The sequence below is a fragment of the Ursus americanus genome, chromosome 20 (genome assembly GCF_024610735.1).
Source record: "Ursus americanus isolate L20-20 chromosome 20, mUrsAme1.1.p, whole genome shotgun sequence".
NCBI classification, from domain to species: Eukaryota; Metazoa; Chordata; class Mammalia; order Carnivora; family Ursidae; genus Ursus; species Ursus americanus.
This window is the reverse complement of record NC_142146.1, coordinates 10329120-10351220: the sequence shown is the minus strand read 5'-3', so window position 1 is coordinate 10351220 and position 22101 is coordinate 10329120. Positions and strand designations below refer to the sequence as shown.

The 22101-nt window shown below is 45.0% G+C and overlaps 1 protein-coding gene across 1 annotated transcript; it reads right to left on the bottom strand.

The window, feature by feature from the left end:
- Positions 1-17719: 17719 nt before the first annotated feature.
- Positions 17720-20529, bottom strand: EIF1B (eukaryotic translation initiation factor 1B). Its single transcript, XM_045798181.2, has 4 exons — positions 20241-20529; positions 19117-19280; positions 18610-18711; positions 17720-18187 (listed from the first exon to the last, which is right to left on the bottom strand). The coding sequence occupies exons 1-4, from the start codon at positions 20269-20271 to the stop codon at positions 18143-18145; spliced, it is 342 nt and encodes a 113-aa protein (XP_045654137.1). The 5' UTR covers positions 20272-20529; the 3' UTR covers positions 17720-18142.
- Positions 20530-22101: the final 1572 nt, after the last annotated feature.

The window sequence follows — 22101 nt, the reverse complement described above, 5'->3', positions numbered from 1 at the left end:
TGCCCAGTGTTCTCATCACGCTGGTCATCTGCTCTCTCATGGGGCATTTTGTGTCTGCTGAGTCTGCTTTCCAAAGCTTGCCACCCTCCTCCCTTGGCCTCCCTAGATCCTCCTCAGTTCAAATGTATTTAACCATTCAATCTCCGGTTGGTTGTTTCAAACTTCTTGGTGTTACAAACAATGGTGCATGAACCATCTGAATGCATTCAATTTTGTCCGGTTTTCTGATTCTCTCCTTGGCATAAATTCCCAGAGTGGACTTGCTACAGGGGAAGGGAATTCTTGTATTACCTTTTGATACGAAAATGATAAACTGTTCTGGACAAAATAGTACAATCTTTGTGATCCTGCTGATTCTCCTCCTTTTCTCATTCTCTGGGAGAAATGGCAGAGCCCAGGGGTGCCTGGGTGGCTCAGTCACTTGTGTGTCTGCCTTTGGCTCAGGTTATGATCCTGTGGTCCTAGGATCAAGTCCTATGTCGGGCTCCCTGTTCAGCAGGGAGCCTGGCTTCTTCCTCTCCCTCTGACTGCTTCTCCCTCTGCTTGTGCTCTCTCTCTGTCAAATAAATAAATTAAATCTTAAAAAAAGAAAGAAAGAAAGAAAGAAAGAAAGAAAGAAAGAAAGAAAGAAAGAAGAAAGAAAGAAAGAAAGAAAGAAAAGTGGCAGACCCCAGACCAGGACTGGCATGAAGTGATTTCCTTGCTGCCAAGCAGGAAGCCCTGCTTCCGGGAATGCACATGCCTCATGGATGGAAGCCTAGAGACCTGTCTCAGGGCTGCCTGCCTCCCTCTAGGGCTGTCTGGTGACTGCTGCCCCTACTTCCATCCTCCATCTTCCACAAGAGGGCTGGGGCTGTCTCTCTAGGCTTCCTTTGACCCCATCTTTATGAAAGCTGAGGAACAATGCTGCCACTTCAGACAGATGGATGGTGTATTTTTCTAGTTTCCAGTACGGAGGCCGGTTTTCCCACATTGTTTGTTCTGTACACCAGTGTTTCAAACTTGCCTCATCTCAAGAATGTTTCTTTTCTTTTTTTTTTTTTAAGATTTTTATTTATTTATGTGACAGAGAGACAGCCAGCGAGAGAGGGAACACAAGCAGGGGGAGTGGGAGAGGAGGAAGCAGGCTCCCAGCAGAGGAGCCCGATGTGGGACTCGATCCCCGAACGCCGGGATCACGCCCTGAGCCGAAGGCAGACGCCTGACAACTGCGCTACCCAGGCGCCCCTCAAGAATGTTTCTGAGTGCTTGTTAAAAAGGTAAGTCCCTTCCCTGCACGGAGATTCTGAGGATGTGGAAGAGGATGGGTGGGTCTCAAGCATTTCTGTTTTCTCACTAAGTCCCGGGCAGATTTAGAAAATGATTCCATAGACCGTTTCTATGACAAACGAGAAGTGGTCCAGGGCGTTCTATATCGGTATTCACATGCCATCTTACGTGTAAGTCTCACGTTTCCTGAAAACATGACCAAGCTCCTTCCCTGGCAAGGCAGTGAGTTTGGAGCCACACTCAAATCACTCCATTTCACCCCATGTGTTACTAAGTGTAATATCCCTGAGTTCCTGCTGAGGAAGCCGAGGCCCTTGACAGATTCTCTGGCTTGCCCTGGAAAGTGCTGGAGCCTGGATTTGAAGGCAGGGCTTCTGATTCCAAATCCTGGAGCTTCTCTGAAGCCACCACACTGACTCCCTCCATGAGCCCTCCTCCATGAGCCCTTGCTGCACGAAGTGTGGCTGGCAGACCTGTCCCACCAGCCTCACCTGGGAGCTTGTTAAAAATACGGAATCTCACGTATGTGCTACATCTCCAGAGTCAGAAACTGCATTTTAACGAAATCACCAGGTGATTCCCACCCCAGCTTTATTGAGATATAATTCATATATAACAACGATTCAATTTAAGGTGTACAATGTGATGATTTGATACATGCATGTATTATGAAATGTTTACCACAATAAGGTTAGTTAACACGTCCTTCACTTCACACACAAGCTCTACTCTCATAGCACCTTTCGAGGATAGGATACAGTGTTGTTAACTATAGTCACCATGCTGTAGATGAACATATCCATCTTATGACTGAAATTTTGTATCCTTTGATCAACATTGCCCCATTTCTCCCACTACTAGCCCCTGACCACTGCCATTCTACTCCCTGGTCCTACAAGTTCCACCTTTTTAGATTCCACACGTACTGAGATTATACAGTCTTTGTTTTTCTCTGTTGGACTTGTTTTGCTTAGTATAATGCCCTCAAGGTCCATCCATGTTGTCCCAAATGCAGGATTTCCCTCTGTTTTTTATGGCTGAACAGTGTTCTGTTACACACACACACACACACACACACACACCCCACATCTTCTTCATCCATTTTTCCATCAATGGACACTTAGGTTGTTTCCACATTTTGGCTATTGTGAATAATGCTGCAATGAACAGGAGAGTTGAGATACCTCCTTGAAATAGTGAATTTGCTTCTTTCAGATAGATACCCAGAAGTAGGACACCAGGTGGTTCTTAATCACATTAAATCTCCAGGAGTGCTTAGGAGGTTTGAGTAGAGGTCATTCAAGAGCAAGAAACAGATGGGATGCAGACATGAGGATATGTGTACCTTGGAAAGGCCTAATCATTCAAAGGCTTGATGCCCCCCTCATCACCTCTTCTACCTCCTATTTCACTCTGGTGGAAAATTGTTCCCCAATAAAGATTCTAACTTTTCTTTTTTTTTTAACACCCGAAGGTGATTTTTTGGGAGGACCGCTCAATCCAGAGCAAGTCAGCCAGGTGGCTGTGCCAGGGGAAGCATCTCCAGGAAATGGCTGGACAGATCACTCTAAACAAGACGCAGGGAAGCAAATGCTTCTTCCTCCTGTAAGGTCGCTGGACCTCCGAATGAGAGGTTCTCAGAGGGACACTTTTCTGCACCTTTTAAACCAAAGTTTTTATTTATTATGTTTTTCTCTTGAGTGCCTGGAGCATCTAAGTGTGTAGCCAGTATCATATAACCTCTCTACCTCTTCTGATCTGGGTATCTTTTCTCTAGAACAAACTCAAATGCAAACAGACGAACAGATTAGAGCAACTGTAGGAAAAGTACAAGCTGGCCTCGAACGGGCCAATAGCGTCATCTATTGGTAATATTTGGGTACTGCACCTAACCTTTCTTTTTCCTGCAAGTAAAACTGCAAGCTGCACCTGGGGATTTGTGGTTAAATAAGGCAAAGTTATCTGCCCCTCACCCCCAAGCTGTAACAAAGAGAAACCATAACGTGAAAAAGAAGTGCTATTTTCAAGGAAATTAGTTGACACCTGATATCTGCAAATACAATATTTGAAGAAAGTTTGACACCAACACTAAGAATGAATCAGATTAAGGATGCAGAGAGCAGGGGCCTATTTCTGCAGAGCTGAGCAAGGAGGGTAAACCATACAGCTCCCCAAGGAGTGGGAAGACCATATTTAATGGACACTAGAAAATATTTCTCAGTGAATGATAATGGAAAGACTAGCTGTCAAAACATTTGGGCTGCACAAGGGAAATTTACGTCCTTAAATGCTTAAATTGCAAAGAAAAAAAGTTGAAAGCGAATGAGCTAAGCATCTAACTTTAGAAGTGATAAGAAGGACAGAACAAGAAAGTGGGAAGAAGAAAATAATACAGGGCAGAAATGAAAAAAACAAAAGAAAACTATAATAGGTAGGATCAAGGAAACCAAAGAAGTTTTATGTGTTTTGTGCCTGTTTTTTTTTTTTTTTTAACAAAAGCTGATACATTTCTGGCAATACCACTCAAGAGAAATAGAGAGAAGGTACAAATAAGAATAAAAGAGGAACCATAAGTAAAGTGCTACCGAGATTAAGCAGCTCAAGTTCAAAGCTCACTTTTTGTCCTTTAAAGACGACTAGTAAACAGGGGCTGCTGTCCCTGCCCCACACCTAGTGAGGGCATTGACTTAGTCCCCAAGATTCTGTGGCCCCTGCTTCTAACAGGATAGCTGAAATGCCACCTTAGATCTCACTTTCTCACATTTTCACATCATGCACCTCATTGGTTTCCATAAAGTGGACATGACTAATGTTTTCTCCTTTATAATAATACAAGGGAACATTTGTTAAATGCTTATTATGTGCCAAGTACCATGTGGTTATCCCCACAATGAGTCCCCGAAGCTATCATTAGCATCATCCTCATCATCTCCATTTTAGAGATAAGGAAGCTGAGGCTTGGGACCTGGAGAACTCTGTCTAACATCGTATGGCCAGAATGAGATGGCGCCAGGATTGTGGCTTAGCAGTTGGGGTTTGGAGTCTCTCAGTCACAGAAAGAGCAGACAGAAGAATCCAGGTCTTTTCGACCAAAGTCCTAGTGACACCAACACTTCGTGTGCCCAAACAGCAACTCTAAATGTTGTATATTTTTTCCTCTCCGTTTCCAAATTGAGCGGGGATGTGCCTTGTGACTCAGGATGAATCCATAGATACCTTTGGTCTTAGATGTAGGCATTAATATGGCCCTGACTACCTGGAGGGGGTGTCCAAGGCTTTGGGGGCCAAGGGGCCTCTACCTCAGCTCTCACTGTCTTGCCTGTTTTGGAAATAGCTTTTTAAACAGGGTTTTGTCCATTGTTCCTGGGCTATTGCATTTTACTTATAAAGACTTCTAATTTTAGGAGCTTCAGATAAAAACCTGCTTTACATCAGGGAGAAGTGTGGTTTCGCAAAATGCCATTGTAATCAGAACGAGCTGCTAACGGACGTTTCTTGGTTTTATGTGTGATCTCTTTATGCCCCACGTTTCCTGTGTCACGTTAAGTCAGGGTCCACAAACTATGAACCCTGGGCCACTTCCAGCCTGTTGCTTGTTTCTCCATGGCCAGTAAGTTCAGAAAGGAGGATGTTTCCATTTTTAAATGGTGGAGGACAAAATCAAAAGAAGAGTAGCATCTTGTGATACATGCAACGTCTATAAAATTGAAATTTCAGGGTCCATAAATAAAGTTTTATTGGAACACAGCCACACCAATTCTTTGACTACCGTCTGCTATAGCTTTCTTGCTTCCAAGAGTCAGGTTGTTGAAACAAAGACCATCTGGCCATTGTGAGAATCTCTGCAACACACAGAAAGCTCACTTGGCTTTTAACCTGGGGCTGCTCTGCCCTCGGGCATTTGGAGCCTTCCGTCTCCCACTGGGATTTCCGGAGCCGGGGTGGGTGACACTGTTGGGTTACAGAGTCTAAGGTACTGGTATTGCAGGGGAGGGGAAACTTAGCTTTTTTCCTTATCCTTCTAGAGCCTCCACTGGGGCCTCATAAATTGGGCAACAAGAGGGGCGCCTGGGTGGCACAGCAGTTAAGCGTCTGCCTTCGGCTCAGGACGTGATCCCGGCGTTATGGGATCGAGCCCCACATTAGGCTCCTCTGCTATGAGCCTGCTTCTTCCTCTCCCACTCCCCCTGCTTGTGTTCCCTCTCTTGCTGGCTGTCTCTATCTCTGTTGAATAAATAAATAAAATCTTAAAAAAAAAAAGTCTCTTTAAAAAAAATAAAAAGAATAAATAAATAAATAAATAAATAAATAAATAAATAAATAGGGCAACAAGAGATAGATTAACAAGAGAACAACAAACAGAAGTTTGTTAACAGGAGTACTGAGTGATGAGTAGCTCAAAGGGATGCTTAGCACTTGGGCTCTTGCAGCATCTTAGCAAAGAGCAGTAATCTTGTGGAGAAGTGGTAAGAGGAAGGGAGAACATGTAGAGCTTCTAGGGGCAGCAAATTGTGGGAAGGCAAATGTCAGGAGAAACCAATGGTTAGGCGGGTTTGTTATGTAGATTCCTCTGGTCCTGTCTCCCAGCTCACAATGGTCTAGGGAGGGGATGATAATGGTCTAAAATTGTCTGCCATCCTTCCTGGTAGAGAGACAAGGACTGAGACCTCTACAAATTAAGGTCCTGCTTTTAGGCAAATGGTGGGCGGGGATGGGGAGCACTGAGCAGAGCTTTTCTTGTGTCGGCCTTCAGTTCCTATGACAAAGTGCCATATTTTAAGGTGGCATATTCTGCTCCCCCTCATTATAAAGATAACATAGGGATGCTATGAGCTGGGAAGATTATTAGGGCATTTAGCCACCCAGGAATCAAGCTCTCCCCATGTGGTGCCTGAGAGACCTGTGCACAAAACAGAGCCTCACTCATGGAAGGCAGAGTGATGCTGTATCACTAGATAAAGTCAGGGGACCCTGAATGCCAAAACTATCTTGAAACAGAAGAACAAATTTGGAGAACTCACATTTCCTGATTTCAAAGCTCACTACAAAGCTCCAGTACTTAAGAAAGTGTAGTTTTGGTGTAAGGGTAGGCATGGATCAATGGAATAGAATCGAGAGACCACAAATAAGCTCTTGTTTATGGCCAACTGATTTTTAACAAGGGTGCCACGGCCACTGAATGAGAGAAAGAATAATCTTTTCAACAAATGGTGTTGGGACAACTGGATATCTCCATGCCAAAGAATGAATTTAGATCCCTGCCTTACACCAAATACACAGACGTTCAGTAAAAATGGACCAACAGGGACACGTGGGTGGCTCAGTGCATTGTGTCTGCCTTCAGCTCAGGTCATGAACCCAGGGTCCTGGGATGGAGCCCCTGCATCGGGTTCCCTACTCGGCAGGGAGCCTGCTTCTCCCTCTCCCTCTACCTGCCGATCCCCCTGCTTGTGCTCTCTCTCTCTCTGACAAATAAATAAATTAAATCTTTTAAAAAATGGACAAATGAGGAGTGACTGCTAAGGAGGGCAAGGTATCTTTTGTGGGGGGGAATGAAAATGTTCTGAGAATAGTGGGGATGGCTGCACAATGTTGTGAATGCACTAAAGCCCACGGGATCCTCTACTTCAAATGGTTGAATGTATGGTATGTGACTTCTAGCTCAACAAAGAGGACAGCAAGGCAGGGACCTGGAGAATGTGGGTCTGAAGGATCATGGCCAGCCTGGCACTTGTCTGTGAGGCCTGGTGGTTTGGGGAGTGAAAGAAGCTTCTGTGGGGTGGGAATGCTACACCTTGCTGTCATGTTTCTTTGTGATCCAGTGTGTTCCTCCCTCTTTTCTGAGCCTGTTCCTCATTGATTCCTTCCAGGAACAGTTCTTCAAACTGCTCAAATCCAATACCTGTGTGTTCAAAGATAAGCCTGGAAAGCTTTTAATTTGCACAGAAGGGTTCCTGGAGCCCAAGCTGCCAGGACTGGCCTAAGGCTGCTGAGGATGGCCAAATCTACACTCCTTAGTGGGATAGTTAAAAGTCTTTCCAAGAAGAAAGAAGAAAGAAAGAAAGAAAGAAAGAAAGAAAGAAAGAAAGAAAGAAAGAAAGAAAGAAAGAAAGAAAGGAAGAAAAAGAAAAGAAAGAAAGAAAGAGAAAGAAAGAAAGAAAGAAAGAAAGAAAGAGAAAGAAAAAAAGAAAGAAAGAGAGAGAGAAAGGAAAAAGAAAGAAGAAAAACCTTCTTTGGAAACTCACCTCGTTCACAGCTTTGCACCGCAGACAGACTCTGTGTTTTGGGTTCAGAGCAAGGACCCAGTCACATTCACCGCATGACCTTCTAGCTCGCTGCCGACTCCTGTTTGCTGCTCCTCACAGGGCTGGGAAAATCCAAACCCCAGCCTGGCCCAGCCCAGGCTCACCCTGTCTTCTGAAGGATCCCTCCCTCTCCCCATTCCTGCCAGTCCCGAGGGGCTCACAGGATAGCCTTTCTGGCTTCTTTTGAGCTCCACCTGTTCTGCATTCCCTGAACCCCTCCCTCTCTGCCCCCTCAATAGTGAGGGCTCCTGTCAGGCATGCCCTGGCCAAGATGATGCCCACTTTGGCCCTTCCCAGCCACTGTTTCCTAATCTGCCTTCTCAGCTTCAATGGATGACGTGCAGGAGGAAGGCAGGGGAGAGGGTGGGGTGCCTGGTGGACTGTGCACCTTACATAAATGAGATCCTTTAGATTCTCACAACCCTGGAGACAGGGATTGTTATACCTGTTGAGGCTCTGAGAGGTTCGGTAACTCATACAAGGTCTCATAGTTCTGAGTGACACCTGGGATTCAAACCTAGGTCTGCCTGGCTCCAAAGTTTGGCTTTCACAAACTGCAATGGAAACACCCAAAATTTCCACACCTGAGTCTGGAGGCAAGATCCCAGGGAGTAGGGGCTATCAACCACTGGGGGAAGAATAATTAATGACATTGATAATGGGAGAGAAAATAATCAATAAAACAGGCTGTAAAATATAATAGGCTAATTCTTCTTTCATTATAAAAATAACTATACCCCAAAACCCAGAAAGCTATAAGGTTATGTACACTAACATGATAACAGTGGGACCCCAGCACGGTGGAATTATGGGTAACTCTTATTCTTCCTTTGAGCTCTTCTGGATTTTCTGTGTTTTCCAAAAGGCCTGCAAAAGCAACACATTACAGAGGTAACAATAAAAAAGTTTAAGCTTTCATGAAAAATAAAAGGTTTACTCTTTCATTTAATGATTTCCATTTCTAATAGCCAAAATATGAAATCGTCTTCCCTCAGGTGTAACTAAAAATTTTTTTCTTTTTTTTTTTGAAAGGGATGATATATACAGATTTTTCAAAAATTGATTTGAGGGACGCCTGGGTGGCTCAGTCGGTTAAGCTACTGCCTTTGGCTCAGGTCATGATCCCGGTGTCCTGGGATTGAGCCCCGCATCAGGCTCCCTGCTCAGTGGGCAGCCTGCTTCTCTCTCTCCCTCTACTCCTCTCCTGGCTTGTGCTCTCTCTTTCTGTCAAATAAATAAATAAAATCTTTAAAAAAACTGATTTGAAAGAAACTATAATAACACTTTGATATATGCTAAAAATATTTCTTTCCACCTTTTTTTTTTTTTTAACGTAGGCTCCATGTCCATTGTGGAGCCCAGTGGGGGGCTCAAACTCACAGCCCTGAGATCAAGACCTGAGCTGAAATCAAGAGTCAAACACTTAACTGACTGAGCCACCCAGGTGCCCCTCTATTTTGATCTTATTTTTAAATTTTGTTTTAGATTTTATTTCGTTTGGTTTTCACAAAACAGAAATTAAAAAATCTTGCCAAATCAATTAATTTATAAAGGTGCCAGCTTTTGAAAAGGCAGAGAAAATCCTCCAATAAACATTATGGAAATAAAAGTCATTCTCGAGTACAGAAGGCTGTTCTTGCTGATTTGCAAGAGTTCCTTTTATATTCTAAAAACTAGCTCTAAATCTTTTCATAGATTTTAGGCCTTATAATAAATATCTTCTCTTATTGTCTGTTAACTTGGTCCAGTGTGTTTTCAACAAAACACAGTCTTTATTTTAACAGAGACCAAACCATCAATTTCTCTCCTTATACTTTGTTTTGAGGTCCAGTTAAAAAAAACTCCTTTTCCCTCATATTTATAGCAGCTTTGCTCACAATAGCCAGAAGGGGAAAGCAACCCAAGGATCCATCAAAGGATGAATGGGTGATCCAAATGTGGCACATACATACCATGGAGTACACTGTTCAGTCCTAGGAAGGAAATTCCGACACATGAACCTTGATGACACTGTGCCAAAAAAAATAAGTCAATCACAAAATGAAAAATAACTGTCTGCTTCTGCTTGTATGAGGTAACTAGAATAGTCCAATTCATGCAGATTTGAAAGTACAAAGGTGGTTCCCAGGAGTGTGGGGAGGGCAGAACCGGGAGTTACTGCTAATGGGTACAGAGTTTCAGTTTTGCAAGATGAAAAGAGTTCTCCGGACGGACGGATGGTGGTGGTGGTTGCATAACAAGGTGAATGTACTTAAGGCCACTGGCTACACTTAAAAATGGTTCAGATGGTAAATTGTAGCTTATGTATATCTTACAATAGAAAAACGTCCTTTTGCATCTTAAAGTCACAACACATCCTACTAATTTTTTTGATTACCTTTATATTTTTGTCTTTCACAATTAAATCTTTTTTTTTTTAAAGATTTTATTTATTTAGTTGGCAGAGACAGCCAGCGAGAGAGGGAACACAAGCAGGGGGAGTGGGAGAGGAAGAAGCAGGCTCATAGCAGAGGAGCCTGACGTGGGGCTCGATCCCACAACGCCGGGATCACGCCCTGAGCCGAAGGCAGTCGCTCAACGACTGCGCCACCCAGGCGCCCCACACAATTAAATCTTTAATCCATCTGGAATCCACCATTATTTATGGTGTGAAGTAGGGACTCAACTTTTTCTCCATTTAGCCAAATTTCCCAACACCCTCAACTAAACAATCCATTCTTTTCCCCAGTAGACATGCACCATGATAGAGAAGCCTTGTGGGAAGAATATAACTAAGTCTCCTACAGCTTCTTGGCAGGCTGCAGCACTAGGGTAATACTGGTGAATGGCAAAGGGGCCTGGAACTCGGGTCTTTCCAAGGCCCTGGTAGAATACGCCAATGCCAGTCATTCTGCCAGCTTTCTTTCTCCTAGAACTGAATTCCACTCCTCTGCCCCCACTCTAGAGAGACAGCGTGGGAGACAGGCAGGACAAGGAGATTGCTCGCCATGAATAATTGTGATCAAACAAGCCATTGACAAAAATCGTGGCCATTTGCCATTTCAGGGATGCATGTCCTTCTTCACAATTGGGAATGATCCACAGCTAAGTTATATACGTGGACTGGAATTTCCCAAAGGGTAAGTGGAGGTCAGAGGAAAGGAGATTTAGTCATTTGTTCAATAAATATTTACTGAGCACCTAATTTTTCCCAGACCCTGTTCTAAGCACTGGGAGTGGGAGGGAGATACAGAGGTGTCTTAGGTTGGGTTCCCAAAGAAGGAGGTCATAAGAATTTAAGTACAAGTAGTTTATTTGGGAGGTGAGCTCAGAAAGCACTGGTAGAAGAATGGGGAAAAGAGGCCAGAAAAGAAAGGAAGTCAATAAAGCGTACCATATTGGCAGGTATCATTATGGGCAACTGAGGTCCCATCCTGCTGGGGAATTCTGGGAGCCAGTATAGGACATGCTTCCAGGTTTTCCCACCTGAGGGTGAGGAATCTGGGATCCCTCATCAGTCATTGGTTGAGGGCTATTGAGGCGGGGGGCAAGGGACAGATGTTAACTCCCTTGTCCTTCTATCCTGCCTGGTGTAGTCTCAGCATGCTCCTGTGGCCAGAGAAAGCCCTCAAGGAAAGGTCATGGATGCTTGTAGTTGGAGTACCCAGGGAACATGCACAGGAATGGTGAGTGCCAAGGGGGTATGGGTCAGGCACTGACAGTATCTCCTATAGGAGTCTCTTGTGTACCTTACATATTAGTGGTGGAAAGATGGAAAGTAAACCAGCAAACAATTAATGAACAAGATACTTTTGAATAAAGATAAGTACGATGAAGAAAGCAAAATACATGGTGTTTTGTTAGCAATGGATGGTGGGGGGCTTGTTTAGACTGGGTAGTCAAGGATGGCCTCCTTGAGGTTTGAACTAAAATTGAATGACAAGGGCACCTGGGTGGCTCAGTCGGTTGAGTGACAGACTCTTGGTTTTGGCTCAGGTCATGATCTCATGGGTCGTGGGATCTGGACCCTGGCTTGGCACTCTGTGCTCAGTGGGGTGTCTCCTTGAGATTCTCTCCCTCTGCCCCTGCCCCCACTCGTGTGTGTGCTCTCTTTCTCTAAAATGAATAAATAAATCTTTGAAGAGGGTAAAATGGGGTGACAAGAAGAGAGATGGAGGGGAGCAGAGCATCCCAGGCAAAGTGAATGCAAGTGCAAATCACTAAGGCAGGGGACATACCTCCAGTATGTCTGGAAGCACAGTAGAGAGCCAGAGGGGTGGATGGCAAGAACAGGAGGTAGGCAGGGAACAGGTCATTGGGACACCATGAGCCACTGTAATATGTCCAGCATTAATATTAAGGGCAGTGTTCACAGAAGATTTTGTGCAGAGAACTGACATAAAATTTCATTTGAATTTTATAAAGAATCTTCAGGGTTCCCCTGTGATCAATGGCAGATCAGTTGGGGGGCTACTAACTGTGAAATCAATGAGAGGTGAAAGACAATGGTGGTGCAAACTTGGACTAGGTCAGGAGATGTGGGAGGAAAGATGAACAAAGATATATTTTGCAAATAGGAACTAGAAGACTTGATCAGATTTGGACAAGAATGTAGGCAGCAAAGGAAGGGAAGATTCAAAGGTGATTAAGTTTTAGGCTTGAATTATTTTGTGGATGGTGGTACCATCTGCTTAGATGAGGCAGACTGGGAAGAGAAAGGGGGAGGATGGAGTTAGTATTTCCGTTTCAGTCATGTTGGTCACGAGATGCCTGTTATACATCCAAACGGATGTCAAGCAGGCTGGTTAGCAGCTGAAGGGGATATGGGGTCACGAGAGGTTTTCTCTGTCTGAAAGAGGGGAGATATTACAAGCATTTCTGCCTGTTGGAAAGGAACTAGCAGAGAAGGAGGAAATGGATGATACAGAAAAAAGAGAATAATTACAATAGTAATTCATGGAGAAGAGACAGTGCCCTGGACACAAATGGAGGGGTGGGTTTTGAAGGGAGCAAGTACACTTCATTCATTATAAACAGAAGAGAGGACAGAGAGTATGAACGACTGCCTGAGGTGGGGAGATTTGGAACTGGAAAAATGAGGGAGTTTCAAATATCTCAGTGATGGATTATGCAAAGCCTTCCTCTGTGCAGGATGGAAGGTGAGGGCCAAGGGAAAGGGAGAAACCACCGTTTCTCTCCAGCTACCTCCAGCTGCTCTGTGCAGGCATGGAGTCAGTGGCTGAGTTTGACAAGGGTTGGCCTCTTGACAAATGAGTACAGAGAGGTCCAAAGGAGGCAAGGGTATGTGCAAAGAGATAATTGTGACAGTAGGCCAGGGAATCCTTGCTGGGTCACAAAGTCTGTATTACCAGGACACCTGGGTGGATCAGTTATTAAGTGTCTGCCTTCGGCTCAGGTCATGATACCAGCGTCCTGGGATCGAACACCGCATCAGGCTCCCTGCTCAGCGGCAAGCCTGCTTCTCCCTCTCCCACTCCCCCTGCTTGTGTTCCCTCTCTTGCTGTCTCTGTCAAATAAATAAAATCTTAAAAAAAAAAAAAAAGTCTGTATTACCTGAAGAACACTCAGAGCTGCAGACTGCAACCGTTGGAAAGAGGTTAGCTGTTAGTTTTACCGTAACGTTAGTGAGGAAATGAGGGGCGATGTTTGGTAAAAATGTGGAAAGTTTCAGCTCTCTCTGTTGGCGAGATAGTACTTTTTCTGGCATTTACGTCCCCAGCGCAGGGCTTCCCTGGTCATGAGGCCGATGCTGATTGTGTTGAATCAAATCCCTACGGTACAATTTCCAGGTAGCCCGAGCTCTCAGTAGGCCTCCCCTGCTTGGGAAGGTGAGGCTCTGCAGGTGAATCCTGCTCTGGGCCCTAATGGAGCATCATGTATTGTGGCCTAATGAGCTTCTAGGGAATCTAGTCACTACTTTTCCCGGATAAAAATGGCTGATCTTCAGGTGACGCTCAGCATGGGTGTGCCGCTAGTAGCCCAAAAGGCACACTAACCTGTGGCAGGTTTACATCAAGCGCCCCGTATATTTAGGTTCTCTCTCTGTGTGTGTAGAGCTCCAGATTGTGTTCCTCAACACGTGACAACGAGGAGGAACTTCATTCTTTCCAGTTTAATCACCCATTCTCTGGAGGCCATAAACAGATGTCTCCGTTTACATTCGAGTTAAATTCCTTCTAATAACACTGTGGTAGATAGTGGGAGACGTGTCTTTATGTATCCCCTGGGCAAGACTGCAGAAGCATTTTCTTGTCTCTCCCACGAAAAAGCAAATGGCAATAGATTTTTATGGCTTGCAATGATAAAGGATTGGCTGGATCAATTTCTGCCTACCATTTGAGGGATGGTAAAATTAAACTTGTCAGCTGGTGTTTAATGATGCCCCCGGACAACTGAAACCTTGGTAATTTACTATGAACTGCCAGGAGCGAGCAAGGTTCTTAAGTGGCCACAAGGGGGTGATAAAGGACCACACACTTGCCCTAATCGTCATTCGGCTCCCCCCCCCCCCCCTTTAATTCCCTACTTTTTAATAGCACAATTCCCTGGGCACTCTATGTTGTTTTATTTCAGCAATCCTGGTCTACCAAGTAGGTCACCAGGGGTTCCTGTAATCCAATCTGAGTATTGGGCTAATGTTTCCTGTGTTTTTAAAGTGTCAGTGGCAATGAAGTGCACTCAGTTCATGACCAGGTTGCAGGTGGGCCTTTTGCTCCACTTCAAAAGATTATACTACTCTCCAGATCCTTGATGATGTCTTCTCTGCAGAATTTGTCATGGCTTACATGGATTAAAGTACTTTCTGATTCTATCTCCACTGCCATATGCTGTCCCTTGTCCAAAGGACTCAGGAGGTGGACCTGGGGTCCTGGCAAGAATTGGCGAAGGACACATGGAGACAAACCTGCAAGTTATAGCTAGCCTCCTTTTAGATCCTTCTGTAGGCTCAGAGGCCCTTCAAAACCCTCCAGGCTGGAGCAGAGAGCTTCAGCCTGAAGCCCAGTTTGGGGGCTGAGATCACTTAGATTCCCTGTGGGGGATTTTGGCTTTGAACTTTAGTCCCCTTTTGTGCCTTGAATGAATGGTACCTATCTAATTGCTTTTTGCATGAAAAAGTCTGTAGGTTGTTCTTTCTTTTGAGATGAAGGCGCCAACCATAATTCTAATCTTGCCCTCAATTCATCGGGACCCATGGTGGATCTACTGCTCCCCCTCCTAGGTTCAAAATCAGACAGATGAGCTAATAGGTGGGCTGCCTGACCCACATGGGCATCCTCACAGCCCAGACTGAGTTTAAAATGGCCATTTCAGTTCTCTGTATAGGTCAGAGACTCCCCACAGGCCACAGGCCATTGAACACAAAAATGCCTGGATTAGGTTTTTCCAAGGACAGTTTGAAATTCCCTCCTCTTTCTGGCATTAATTCCACTCTGAATGATTCTCCAGGAGTGAAGTAATACAGCCATTCCTCTGACTAATGGCCTTTCCTTTTCCCAGTTTCCATTACCAAGATAAAATGGAGTTAAATGCCAGCATAGCCATGCAAAACGAGCTGTCAATGCTGAGGGTCCCTTACATGGTTTTGCTCCTGCTTAATTATAGCTGATTCTCTTGGCCCCTTGATCCCAGACAAGCACCATGTGGCCTGGCTATCGCCTGTCAAGTAAGGGCAGCTGGTAGCAATCCACAGCAAATGAGGATTCCCTTGGTTTTAGTTACAGCAGGGCCACGCCTCCCTCGTTTCCTTCCCACAAGGATTTCTGGCTTAGTAAGGGGAATCCTCAAGAGGCCTCGTGGGACAATCTAATGAGGTTGTGGGCAATCTGATGAGGTTGATTTTTCGTGAGCTGTAACTACCCATTTCTTTAGCTGGAGCCCAGCCGGTGACAGGTGGCACACAGAAGTCTGTTTGCATTCTGTATTTAAGTTATTTTCATTAACTGCTGTCTGACTGGGACGAGAACTGTTCCTTCCGTATCACAGCCGCCCTCTTTCTAGGATGGTTAAGAAAAGCTACTATTACTTGAATTCCTAAGTACATAGAGCAGGCTGCTTCCCCCAGGCTATTCTCTGCCTCAGGGGGTCCAAGATTGAAGGGCAGAGGACTTCACTGCTACTAGCACTTTACTCCAGGCTGCACCTCAACCAAAGGTTCATTTCCTAATGGCTTCGCCGAGACCTCTGCCAAGTCTAGAAGGTTAGGGACCAATTTACTTGTTCTCTATTCACTATTTTCCACTTTGCATCCTGAAAGTACAGACCACTAAAAAAACTACAGATCTAAATATTCCCACATGGGAAGCACAAGCAGGGACGCCCCTCACCTAGTTATTTTTGCTGCGTTTGTTAAGACGCAATCTATTTTCCCTCCTCAGCTATGTGACGCTGCCTAGTCCCCTTTTGCCCCTGAAGCCCACGAGCAGTTAGCCCTGCTCCGGTGCTCTTAGGTACCTCCAAGGCTGCCAGAGAGCTTTTCCACATGAGAGTGGTATTTATTCTAAGTTCATCCTTTGACGAAGTTCCAATAAATTTAAGGAAAATCCGTAGATCTTAATTACGTCCTTTATTTCCGTTGCATGGCAAACACAAGAAAGAACGAAAAGGTACATGATCTTTTCTTGCTCTAAGGCTAGGGACTGCCCTACAGGCCAGAAGTCCAATCAGGTGTCTGGGACTCTCCGGCTGATGGGAGAATAAGAGAGGTGCTCCTCAAAGAAACTGTTCTGGGCAAGGCTTGATTCATCCAGTGGGAGTGGCCTGACACATTGATGATGGAGAGCTTATCTATGGGTGCCAAGATGGGGGGCCTTTCTTATGAGGTTTCACTCTTCCCTCTACCTTCTTTGTTCAGTTTTAATAGTCAATTATTTCCTGGGCATTAGCTTGGCTCTCGTTATCTATTTTAAAACATTACAGTGAGGCAGCAACTCTTGAACATACATGTTAACTTAGGTTTCTGCTTTATCATTTTCATAAACTATTTCCATGGCACATCTCAATTAGAGGAGGAATCCTTACAAAACATTACAGGTAGAAAAATGAGTTTTTTTCAGGTTGGAAAATGCTCCTAAACTGCTTCATCTTCTTGGTCAAATTTTGTTTTTCAGATATGAGCCTCCCAAATTTAGCACTATATTCTGGTATACTCACTTAACAGCCCCAGTCCTTCTTGGAGTAGCACGGGGTGAGAAAGTAACAAAACCTATTACTTTAGTGTCTTTAAGAGGTAAACTGTGCAGGCTGATTTTGCTTTTCCAAAAGCAGTATCATCAAAACAGGAGCAAGGGTTCAGCTGGTAGAATGTAGCGGCCCAAGCGAGCCATCATTATTCCACCGCATTAAGCTGGAGTATGCACTTATGGATGCATTTCTTCATCTTGGTGAAATGGATTTAATGACATGGCTTGTATAATGGAGCAAATTATCACTACTCAATAAAAAGCAGAAGCGTGGGACTCAAGATGAGTTGCAGAAATCTTGTAAGAGCTGCCCCAACCCCCATGCATTGTCACCCGTGGTTCTCATTTCCTTTGGTGAAACACATACCAGAACCATGACGTAGTGAAAGAACATGGGTTTTCTGGCCTGGAAGCCCTGAGCTGGCACCCAATTCAGTCACCCGGGCACACTAAGTAAATTAATCTTGGCACCTCCATCTTCCATCTGTAAGACAGTGATCCTACCCACCAAAACTTGCAAGGCAGTGCCCGTGACTAAATTTATTTTGTCAGGAGCCTACTGTATTATCTGGCACTTAGGGACAGATTTATCTTGGCAGCCCAGTAACATCATCAATAAAAACACATAATTCTATGTACTAATACTTCTGACTTCAAACTATACTTCATATTCTCTTCGATAGTTTAACACTACATTCTGATAAATCTTGGCTCTGGCCGAGCTTATACTCCTGTTCCTATTCTTGTCTTTAAGTCAGTAAATCAAGAACACAAGTTATATAACAAACGTTCCCCTCCAGCTTTGGGTTTAACAGCAGGTAAAAACTAATTAGAATACTTGCCATACCTGAGCCGAAGTCAAGAGTCGGACACTTAACCAACTGAGTCACCCAGGCGCCCCTTAATAAAACTAAAAAAAAAAAAAAAAAAAAGAAAGAAATACTGGCAGAACGAGAATTCCAACTATGAAAGACAAAATACGTGTATTTACTTGTTTAGATTTGGGAGCCTAATTGCTCACAAAAGGATTTATAGAGGTTTCTTTATTGTTAAGCTGCAACATACATGGTTTAATACAACAAAAAAACATTTAATCAAGTGAAAAATAATAAACTGAACAATAAACAAATAAACACTCAAAACAAAATATTTTCCATTGGAAACATGTTAAGATGAATACGGGGTTTCATTACCATCTTACTGCAATTTTCTTATGTGTTTCTAGCCTACATACCCCATGTTTTCTGTAATCATGCAGGTGTGAATGGGAGTTTGAATGATTAAATACATGAAAAGTCCGTTTACTGCAGAGAATCATTTCACAAGGCAGCCAAACTGGGTTTTGAGAACAAAATTATTCAAGAAATTCTCCACGTATTTAGGTTCATTTTAGAATCCATGAACCTTAAGCTGTTCCTCCTTGACAATGCCAACCTGCAAAACAAAATTTAACAGAATCACTCTGAGAAATGTATATATTTCATCCCTAAGACAACATGGAGCACGGACTATAAAAAGAATCATTGTTAATAGTCTATTGCAACACTGTTACTTGTGGTGTTAACTGTTAACACTAAACAATTCCACACACACTTAAGATACCTTGACATGCCCCAAAACTCAACTGGCTATGTAATACAGGAATGATCACGTCATTCAAATGACAACATAAATGAATAAAGGTTCTCCTGCCTTCAAAATAAGTACTTTGTATTTCTCTTTCAATTGACCAATTTACCTCACTTATATGATTCTTTTCTTTTTTTTTTTCTACTAAGGAGGAAATATTCATGTTGCCCTTGAATACAATTTTGGAAACAATCTCAAGGTTGTACATAAAGCACCCAAGTACTCACCTCCAAAAGAAACTGGCAAATGTTTTTTCTTTGGTCACCTTGAAGCTGAATAACCTCTCCGTATTCAGGATGTTCAATCACAGTACCATTACAGGCAAATTTCTGGAGAAGTATATGTTTAACATAACTGAGTCAGATACAATGAGGTTTTATTTTCACCATAAGACTAATATTGACTATTTCAGTAGACCTGATCATGTTTAAGAAACAAGTTTTGTCCCCTGTAATCCCCAAGGCTCCCAAATTAATTTGCAAATGAATCAGCAGGAAACATAAAGGAAATGATTTTTACGGGGAACATCAAGAACTGAATATTTCATGTTTTGTTTGAAAGCCATGAAAATATTATTTTAAAATGGGAGACAACACAAATATCCGGGTATTAAGAGAATGAACACAGCTTTCTTGGGTCCAAACATTTTCACCCACATTGATTAAAAGTAAAGGTGTCCTATTCAGGAGTGCATCAATAACTATAGTTTAATCTTTTCTTCCCAACACCTTTACCTTTTTGAAAGCTTTCACAAGCTTCTTTTTGTCATAATCATCTGCAATGCCCTGGACAGTAGTCAGCGTCTTTCTGCCGTTCCGTTGCTGAATTCTTATATGAATGTAATCCTCAGTCCCTGCCGGGAGTAAGTCGTCACCCTTAGTTGCATCAGCAAAGGGGTCTGCAAATGGATACAAAAAAATATTCCAAAGCAGAAAAACATCTTTTAGTAAGTAATTTCCAGATGTAGGGCACACTACAATCTAGACAGCAAAGAAGGTTCTAGTGCCTCTGTTTTTGCGGGTGGGGATGGGAGGGGGTAATTGGGGTGGGGTATTAACAAAACCACCAAGATACTCTCACAAAAAGAGAAAAAATTTAAACAGCTACGTCCACGGACATTTGAATAGAAAACGTTGTTATAGGTAGACTGTTATCACTGAACGTAGTCCTCTAATGAGAAGAGCGGTTTTAAAAACCGTAATTTTATAGCTACTATAAAAATGTGCGTCATCTCGATTACATTCTGATGACAACAGAAACATTCAAACGTGTCCACCCCAATCATTTAACCGTAACGGTGCCTTAAAAGTAGAAAAGAAAAAGATACCTACATATACACGTACGCACATATACGTTATCTGTCAAGAGGCGTAATTTTACAAATTACTACGCAAACAGAGAAGCTGGACCGCAGCCCTGTGACAGATCAGAGGCCCGGATCCGCTTCTTTAACCAAATGCCCGCAGGAGCAGCTCCGAATCCGCTCCGACCGCCAATGGACGCCGATCCCCAGCCCCCGGCCCAGCACCCCCTCGCTAATGGAAGGGCAGGTCCAGGAGCGGCGGGCCAGGCTCGCAGAGGCGGCGGCTGGGGCGAGGCGGGAGCCGGGGCACGGACAGGGCAGGGGGCTCCGCGGGGAGGGGTGGGGGCCGCGGCCGTCCTCCAGGAGGGGGTCGCCAGGGGCCCAGTCGCCATTTTCTGGGCGCCGAGACAAAGCCCCACTCGGGTGCGGGCAGGGCAGCAGGGGGGCCCGTCCGGGCTGCGGGGCGGCCAGCGGCCCCGGCAAGGGTGGGTAGCGGCGGCCGGCTGGCCGGGAGGCGCGCGGGGGCAGGCGGCTGCGGTGGCGGCCGGATCTTACCGAAAGATTGGAGGTTCTGGATAGTGGACATGCGATACTAGTGTGAGGCCGGTGAGGGGATAAAATTCCTGCGGGGCCCGCCCGGATCACCGTGTCTGGAGGCTGCAGTGGCGAGAAAACGTAAATAAATAAGGAGACGCTTCGCCCCGGGGTTGGGATTCGGCTGGAGCGGCGGCGGCGGAAGCCGGGAGGAGGCAGGAAGAGGCGAAGGAGGAGGCGGAGGAAGAGGCGGCGGCCACGGAGGCTAAGACGCGAGAGAGGAGGCGGCGCTGTGGCTTCTCCCACAAAATGGCCGATGGAGGCTAGTTAGCCGCGCCCGCCGCCGCTCCCTCGTGACCCACCCGCGCCGGGCATCCTGGGACTTGTAGTTTTCTGGAGGCGGCAGAGCCCGTCCAACCTGGGGCCGGCGGGCTTCCGGGACCGCAATTCCCGGCAGGGAGCACGCCCTCCGGTGCGGACCCAGGCCCGGGAAAGATTGAGGGGGCTATGGAGCTGTCGGGGCCGACCCCGCGGGTTTGGGGGGCTGTGCACTCCCCGCGCGCGCGCCCTCTCCTCGACTTCCCTTCTCTCGCTGTACAGCTGCGGCACCGAGGGGTCGGTATGGGGGGACATTCTTCGTCAGTCGCCCTCGAGGCTTGGGGTAATAAAGGTAAAACCGAGGTGCAGAAGCAAAACAAGTACCCTAGCTCTGGCTTTCGAATCGACAGCCGCCACTCAGCACCTCCTGCATCGCGATATCGCCCCCCCCCCCCCCACTCTGACCCCGGCCCCTGGCCCCAGTTGCGGGAGCCACGTTAGTCCCTACGGGGGCTGGAGGTGAGAGAGCCCCTTTTACCACTCCCAACCCCCGCCCGGGTTGGGCTGCCCTCCGATTCCCTAGCGCGGTGGTTCTCAAACTCCAGCGTGCATCTCCCGGAGGCCTGGATGAAACACGGACTGATAGACCTTAGAATTTTCTGTTTCAGGTCTGCAGTGTGACCCGAGAATTGGCAACTTTAAGAAGCTGCCAGGAGATGCTGGTGTTACTGGTCTGGGACCACACCGCAGAATCACTGCCCTGCTTCACCAGGGGCCCGACATCCAGCGGGGGGCCAGTATGTGTCATCCGAACATACAAAAAAACCAGCGTGTCGACTTGGACACAGAACCTTGAATAGGATAGATAGGTGCCAGACGGAAATTGAAGGTGAGGTCAGCAAAAAGGTTAATTGATACAGAGTCAGGTACCAGCATCTTCTTATCCAGTGAGCTACACACAGAAAACAAACCTGAGACTTTGGGAATGGGCTCACCCAGGCAGGTGCTCAATTATTGGGTTGACTTTCTGGAAAGAAAGAGAGAGACTGAAATTTAGGGATTCTTAACTCTTTTTTTTTGTGCCATGGCAGTCTTGTGAAACCTAGGGACCCCTTCTCAGAATAATGCTTTAAGTGTATAAAATAAAACATGGAAGATTACAAAGCAAACTACTCATATTGAAATTAAAAACAATATGTTGATAACACAGTATTGTGTCTTTGCTAATGCATTAATTAACAAGATCTAGTAGCAGGTCTGACAAGTACTAGAATTTCAAAAAGGTGATGAAAGATATTTTAAGAGACTTGTGACATCAGAAATGTGATATGAAAATACCTGTTCTGTTAGTGCAAAGCGGCAGGTTCTTCTAATACTACTGTGATGTTGCCAGTATTCATAATGGGCAAATGCTAAATTTTGCTTAGAAGTTAGTGAAAATATTGATGTGATCTTTTTTTCCCATCCAATTTTTGGGATTCCCCCAACCCTGCAGTTTTATCTATGGACCAGGGGTCTGTAGACCCCAAATTAAGAATACCTGGATTTAATAATCTTTTGTGAT